At 41.7% G+C, this 6,541-nt stretch overlaps 1 protein-coding gene across 1 annotated transcript; it reads right to left on the minus strand.

The window, feature by feature from the left end:
• Positions 1 to 1,251: 1,251 nt before the first annotated feature.
• Positions 1,252 to 4,560, minus strand: LOC149241939 (uncharacterized). Its single transcript, XM_089370726.1, has one exon. It carries the CDS (start codon positions 4,558 to 4,560, stop codon positions 1,252 to 1,254), a length of 3,309 nt encoding a protein of 1,102 aa, XP_089226852.1.
• Between the last annotated feature and the right edge of the window lie 1,981 nt (positions 4,561 to 6,541).

A 6,541-nucleotide genomic window follows, 5' to 3' on the forward strand; every position in this document is an offset into this window, starting at 1 on the left:
TCCCAACTTTGTTGGGAATTCTACTCTTCTCTTACCCCTTCCCCTTCCAATTTAGGTACTTGGGGTAAATATATGAGAAATGTAAAACTGACTTTAATATAAGTGTGTTAGCCATACTTAATTAAAAGATATTAATAAGGTGGTTAGATTAACCAAACCAATCTATAAAACTGTGTTATTTTAAAACCAAAGTCTAATAGGGAAAAATGATAATTATCGCCCGTGGGTGAATGGACAAAGGATCAATACAAAATAAGAAATATTATTCTTTCACATTCAAAAGAACAAAGGGAATTTAGGATTGAGATATTTCTCTGGGAGAAATACGAAATAATTAATCTTTATCATATATTTGATAGAGGTCCATAATCGAACAACTTCTTCGAGAGTTGGGAGCTATTCATCAATCTTTCTTTGATCCCCGATTAGAAGCCACCGAACCACATATGAACAAATGTTAGTTGATTTTTTCTTCTTGGAAGAAATAATTGTATAAGTTTCCATGTAGTGTTTCCATTCTCTTTTTTTCGGCTGCTCCATATTGGGCTCCTAGGGATAGGAGTTGCATGCAAAAGTACATTACCGTAAAAAGAGTCATGAGAGGTAATACCTGTTTTTTTGTAGTGGGAAGGCAAGATCATGAACTGACTCTTAAAGGATAACCTAACTCTAGTGTAGAATTAAATGAAATAACAGGAAGATAAATATTGTAATGAAAGAAGTTTTTTTTTTTTTCGGAGAAAATAATCAAAACTTTTTATTAATGGTATAAAAAGTTACATTTTTCGGAAAATCATCATCAAACCACCAAGAAGTGGTATCTAAACTGATAGGTCTGTTCCCTAATTTAGAACTGTGAGCAGAGATAAGAGGGACCCATAGTCAACCTCCAACTTACAAAACCAAGAGTAAAAACGAATACAGAGGATCTGAAACTATCGCTAGTGAGCGAATTTAACTGTTCTGGTTCTCTGAATCCATACAGAAGACTTCTTCATGACTATGTGGCCTCCTTCAATAAACATATAAACAGTCACGAATATACTGTAAACTTTTTTTATGAATGTACAGGATCAAAAAGAACTCTGTTTCAGCATTTTATGAATGTACAGGATGCAGGAAAAAGCTCTGTTTCAGCATATTGTGTGTGAGATATAAAGAACTCGGCCCTCCTGAAAACGACACCATGGAAAGAAGATGACCGTAAAGCATAAACGAGTTTCAGCTGTGAAATGTATTAGGAAAAAACCATCAAAGAGGCGGAGCAAAAGGAGGCAACTGTGATGTGGTAACCTGCCCCTGACTTGTTTCTTCTATAGACCAACTCCCCGTCGCTTGCTGAAGGCCATTTTTTGAAAGCTGGTCTGCAGATGCATTGTGTTCTCTGTAAATATGGCAAATAGAACAGTTGTTAAAATGAGATTTTAGAGAAACTATATCATCTAGGATAGTCTTCAATATCTGATTTTGACACATGGAATTGCCATTAACCCATTTAACAGCGTTCATGGAGTCACCAAAGATTTGAATGGACAGAATATTCTTTTTTAATGCCCAGCACATGAGGAGACGTAATGCAGACATTTCTGCATAATTATTTGATCCTTGACCCAGACCCACAGAAGCTTTAAAAGACTGATCGTGGTTCAAATGAATACATATTCCAGCACCTGCCCTGTTTTCTTGGGATGCACCGTCGAAGAAAGCCCAAGGAGAACCTTCCTTTATCGCAGGAGGACTGTTTCGATTTTGTGCACTTTTTGGTTCAGGAGGAGGGATAGAAGAGTATATGGCCACACAGGTTGATGCAGTTGTTGTTGTAGTTATGGCCTGGTCTTGAAATATGCTATTATTCCTTGCAAGCCATACACCCCAGAAAAAGATTGGGGGGAGGTTTCTGAGGTTACCATCGGGGTGGTTGTTCCACCAATTTCTCCACGCATCTTCTAATGGAGCGTGTCCCCAGTGAACTTTTAATTTTAACAGATCTGTTATCTCTCCCCAAATTTTTAAGGAAACAGCACAGGTTGTGAAAAGATGGTTAATAGTTTCCTCATTCGCCTTGCAGAGAGGACATCTCCCCGGCCCTATGAAGAATCTGGACTGAAGAGTGTCCCATGTTGGGATTTTCCTCTTCAACATACACCATAGAAAGATCCTGGATTTCAAAGGACATTTGAGTTTCCATAAATTTTTCGACCACCACTCCGCAGCAGACCATCCTTTCTTCTCCATCAGGAAAGAGTAACCCTCTTTTGGAAAATAATTTCCTGTTTTTCCATGAGCCCACATCAGCTTGTCATGTTCATTATTTATTCTAACATGGGAGCGATGGAGTTCTTCAACATACGAGGACCATTCAGGATGCCATCTAATATTTAATCCAAGGTCTTCGGCACTTTTCCATGCCTGTCCCCATATGTTTGACTGACCCACTTTCTCCACTTGATTTAGAGTGAAAATGCCTCTACTTCCCAAATGTCTCAAGAGGCCAGGGGAGAGGGCAAATGATTCGTTACAGCCAACCCAAGGATCCCTACCAATTTTTACATTATTCCCATCGCCCACTTTCCACGCCAACCCCTGTTCTATCACTGAGAAAGCTTCAATTGTTGCCTTCCATATTACTGAGGACTGTTTCGTTTTCTTCTCCTGACTTCTGATCCATTCCTCCAGGGGGGTTGGATCAATATATTTTCTTTTGATCACCCGGGTCCAAAGGTTTTCCATTGTGATAAGTCTCCATCCAGATTTTGCTGCCAATGAAAGGCTGAATTCTGGTAGTCTCTTGATTCCCCATCCGCCCCACTCCTTTGGTCTGGCAATCTTGTCCCATGCCACCCAAGGGAGAACAGATTTTTCATTTGAACCTGCCCATAAAAATCTGCTACAGAGCCTTCTGATCTTCTCCATTATGCCCTTTGGGATCCAAGTTAGAGCAGCCCAATAAACAGGAATGGCCAATAAGACGGATTTTAGAAGTGTCGTTCTTCCTGCTCTCGAAAGCCATCTAAAGCTCCAATGGGATATTCTTGCTTCAATCTTTGCTATGAGCCAATTCCAGTCCTCATTTCTGTAAGCATCCGGTTTTAACCAGAAGCCCAGGTATTTAAAAGGAGAGGCCAAGGGCTGTAAATGGAAAGGGAAAAGATCGGACATTGTATTGCATTCTCTCCTGTTATATCCTGCAACACACACTTGTGATTTTCCATAGTTTATCTGCATTCCTGTAGCTTTCATAAATAGATCAATAATAATTTTATATTCCTTGAGTTCGTCATAAGATCCATTAGAAAAAATCAGAATATCATCAACAAAGAGCAGGTGGGTGATATAGAGGTTTAAGGCCACCTCAATACCTTTTATCTTGTTTGACCTTCTGACTTTGTGGATCAGTCTACTAAGACCTTCTGCCACAATCAGGAAGAGGAGAGGGGATAAGGGGCACCCTTGTCTGAGACCCCTTTGGCTTTTGAAAAAAGGGGATGCCGCTCCGTTGATCAGCACAGCAAAACTCACATTGGTAATGCATCCCATAATCCAGCTGGTGAAAGAGTAGTCAAAGCCCAAATGTGTGAGCAGCAATCTGATATATAGCCAATTGATACGATCATATGCCTTTGAAAGGTCTATTTTAAGGACTACTCCTTTCTTCTTCTTTTGTTTGATGCTATGAAGAACCTCTTGGGCGACACCAATCGCCTCATGTATTTGTCTGCCTTCCAAGAAGCCAAATTGTTCCATTGAGATATTTCTGGACAGAATTGGAACAAGTCTTGTTGCTATCACTTTGGCGATGATTTTGTAAATGCAGTTACAAAGAGATATGGGTCTAAAGTCTTCAAAGGTCTCCGGCTCGTCTTTTTTAGGAATCAGAGCGATGAAGGTTGAATTAAAGGGTTTGTATATTTCCCCTTTCAACCTCGATTCCTCCACTACTTCAGTGATATCAGACCCTATCTGATCAAAAAAATGAAGGAACAGTTCAATAGTCCAACCATCCGGACCAGGGCTTTTGTCCTTACCCATGCTTTTCATTGCCGCCTCAACCTCCTCCTTGGTGACAGGGCTTGATAGCTCAGCTGCTTCATCCTCCTCCAGGAAACTAGGAAAACATTGAGCTGTCCTCATAACCTCAGCTATTGTAGCCTCTCCTGAATCAGAAAAGGTTCTTTGGAAGTGCCTCTGACCCAAGCCCGAAAGTTCTGAGAAAGTTTTTACCACCCTACCTTCCTCATCTTTAAGGCTCCAAATTGTGTTAGCAGATTTCCTCCCTTTTGCATAGTTATGGAAAAAACTTGTATTTTCATCTCCTGATTTTAGCCATATTGCTCTGCTCTTCAGTCTCCATTCCTCTTCCTTTGCTAGAAGGATCTGATTTTGGGCTTTTTCCAGAGAGAGGATTCGGTCCTTAGAGTCCTGCGTGGAGTATCCATCTGCATCAATGCTTTCCAATGACTTCAATTCCTCCCTGATTTTTAACAGATCTTCATTTTGCTGTTTTTGTCTTTCTTTTGCCCAAGAGATGGTTGCTTTCTTTAATCTCTTCAGATTTTCCATAAATAAGAAACTCTTACAGTCATTTGTAATTCTGTCAGGATGGATCCATGTGGATTTAAAAAGATTGATGAAAGAAGTTTCTTGCAGCCATGAGGAATTAAATTTGTAAGGTGCAGGAGGCTTTGGGGGGGGAAAGAGAGATCCAAAAAAATCGGGAAATGATCAGAATTCCCGATCTCGTCAATCCATTGCCGAAAAAGAGGCACTCTTGTTATAAAGCCTTCAGAAAGCAGAAACCGATCTAGCCTTTTTGCAATCCTGTCCTCCCCGGCTCGTCTATTTCTCCAAGTAGGCTTTAAATTAATCGGGATTGGATCGATGAGTTTATTATCTGTAAGGGCTTGGAAGAAGAAGTCCGTCAGGGGATCCTCCCTAGCTGATGGACCCCATGCCTCTGCTCTGCCCAAAGAAAAATTAAGGTCCCCACCCACAACCATCAAGGGCTTGTTCATCAAAGATTTTGACAACAAATCTGTCCAGAAATGTTCCCTCCCTTGACATGGGCCATAAATATTTACAACCTGAAAGGATGTAGGAAAATCTGGGCAGACTACTTCCATTCCCATAACATTCTTCAATCCCCACATGTTTAAACATTTTATTTTTCCTTCTCTATAGCCTATGGCTAGGCCCCCCGAATGGCCTGAGGAATCAATAGCAGAGAAGGACCATCCTGGCATCAATGTTTTCAGCACCAATTCCACCGCTTGTCCTTTCCCCAAGGTTTCTTGAAGGAAAAGGATGTCTGTTTTTGAGGTTTGAAGCCATTCCCTTAAAGCCAGTTTCTTGGGCTTGCTGGCTAAGCCCCTGCAATTCCATGAAGAAAAGATCATTTTTTAACATGTTCAGGGGTCTGCACTGCTCTAAGTACCCCAGGTATTGAGGATTGCTTCCCATCCGCCACATCGATTTTAGCTTTTAACTTAGCTTTTGAAATGTCTGATTTTCTACCCCGCTTGCCCTTGATCAATCCAGTCTGACCAAGGCCACCAAGAGCCCCAACCTGCTCGGGCTTTGATCCCATAGATCTGAGGTTATAGGGACAAGGAGCACATTGTGACGGAGGGGTGAGAGGAGGCCAGTTTTTATCACATTTTAGATTGAAAGAGCCCTTATCCGCATAAAGAGGTTCTATATCAGGGGCAGGCACTGGAGGTATCCCTTCCACAGAATGTTTAACAGGATGTGTAACAGAAACTGATTGAATATCATGCATGGAGACATTTGAGTTTATATGATTTCGTGGAGTCAAAATAGGAGGATTTGTGCACTTTACCATTTCCGTCTCACGAGGTGAAATAGGTTCAGGCGTAAAGCTCCGGTCGACTTCCTTCCCTTCAGCATTTGGATGGGGGTCCTCGGCTTGTGCTCCCTCGGATTTCTGTTCCTCCACAGAGAAAACCCCGTCTCGAAGTCCGCCGGAGTCCATACCGATTTCGGACAGAGGCATCGAGCCATTCTTTTCCTGAAAAGTCTTTGCATGGGAATTTTTGTTTGTTCTCTGACCATTTTTCCTTCTGAATCGCCTCTGTCTTCTGTGCAGTGGGCACTCCTTGGCAAGGTGGCCAGGAGCATGACATATATGACAGCGGAATGGCAAGCGTTCGTAATCCAGAATTTGTTCATAAATATAATCCTTATACTGAAGAGTAATCGTTTGCGCCAGACCCTTACTCAAATCAATATTTGCCAAGATGCGCGCCGTTGCCCTGATCTTTGTCTCCCTGAATGTCATATCCGCCTCCAAGTAAGATCCCAGTCGATTACCAATGGATTTGAAAACGGCCTCTGTCCATAGAAAAAAAGGGAGGCCCGGCGCCCGAATCCAAACTGGGAAGACTTCAGTATTTTCCTTAAAAGCATCAAAGAGAGGGGTCCAGCGTTTCATCAGCACTGGAATGTTCCCAATGTACCAATTTTTCTCCAGGACCCAGTCGGCCGCTTCCTTTTCTTCAAAACTGAACAGAAACCAGCCTTTTAC

Source organism: Pinus tabuliformis, chromosome 8 (genome assembly GCF_031772625.1).
Source record: "Pinus tabuliformis cultivar Carrire ecotype Pingquan chromosome 8, CPIR1, whole genome shotgun sequence".
NCBI lineage: Eukaryota > Viridiplantae > Streptophyta > Pinopsida > Pinales > Pinaceae > Pinus > Pinus tabuliformis.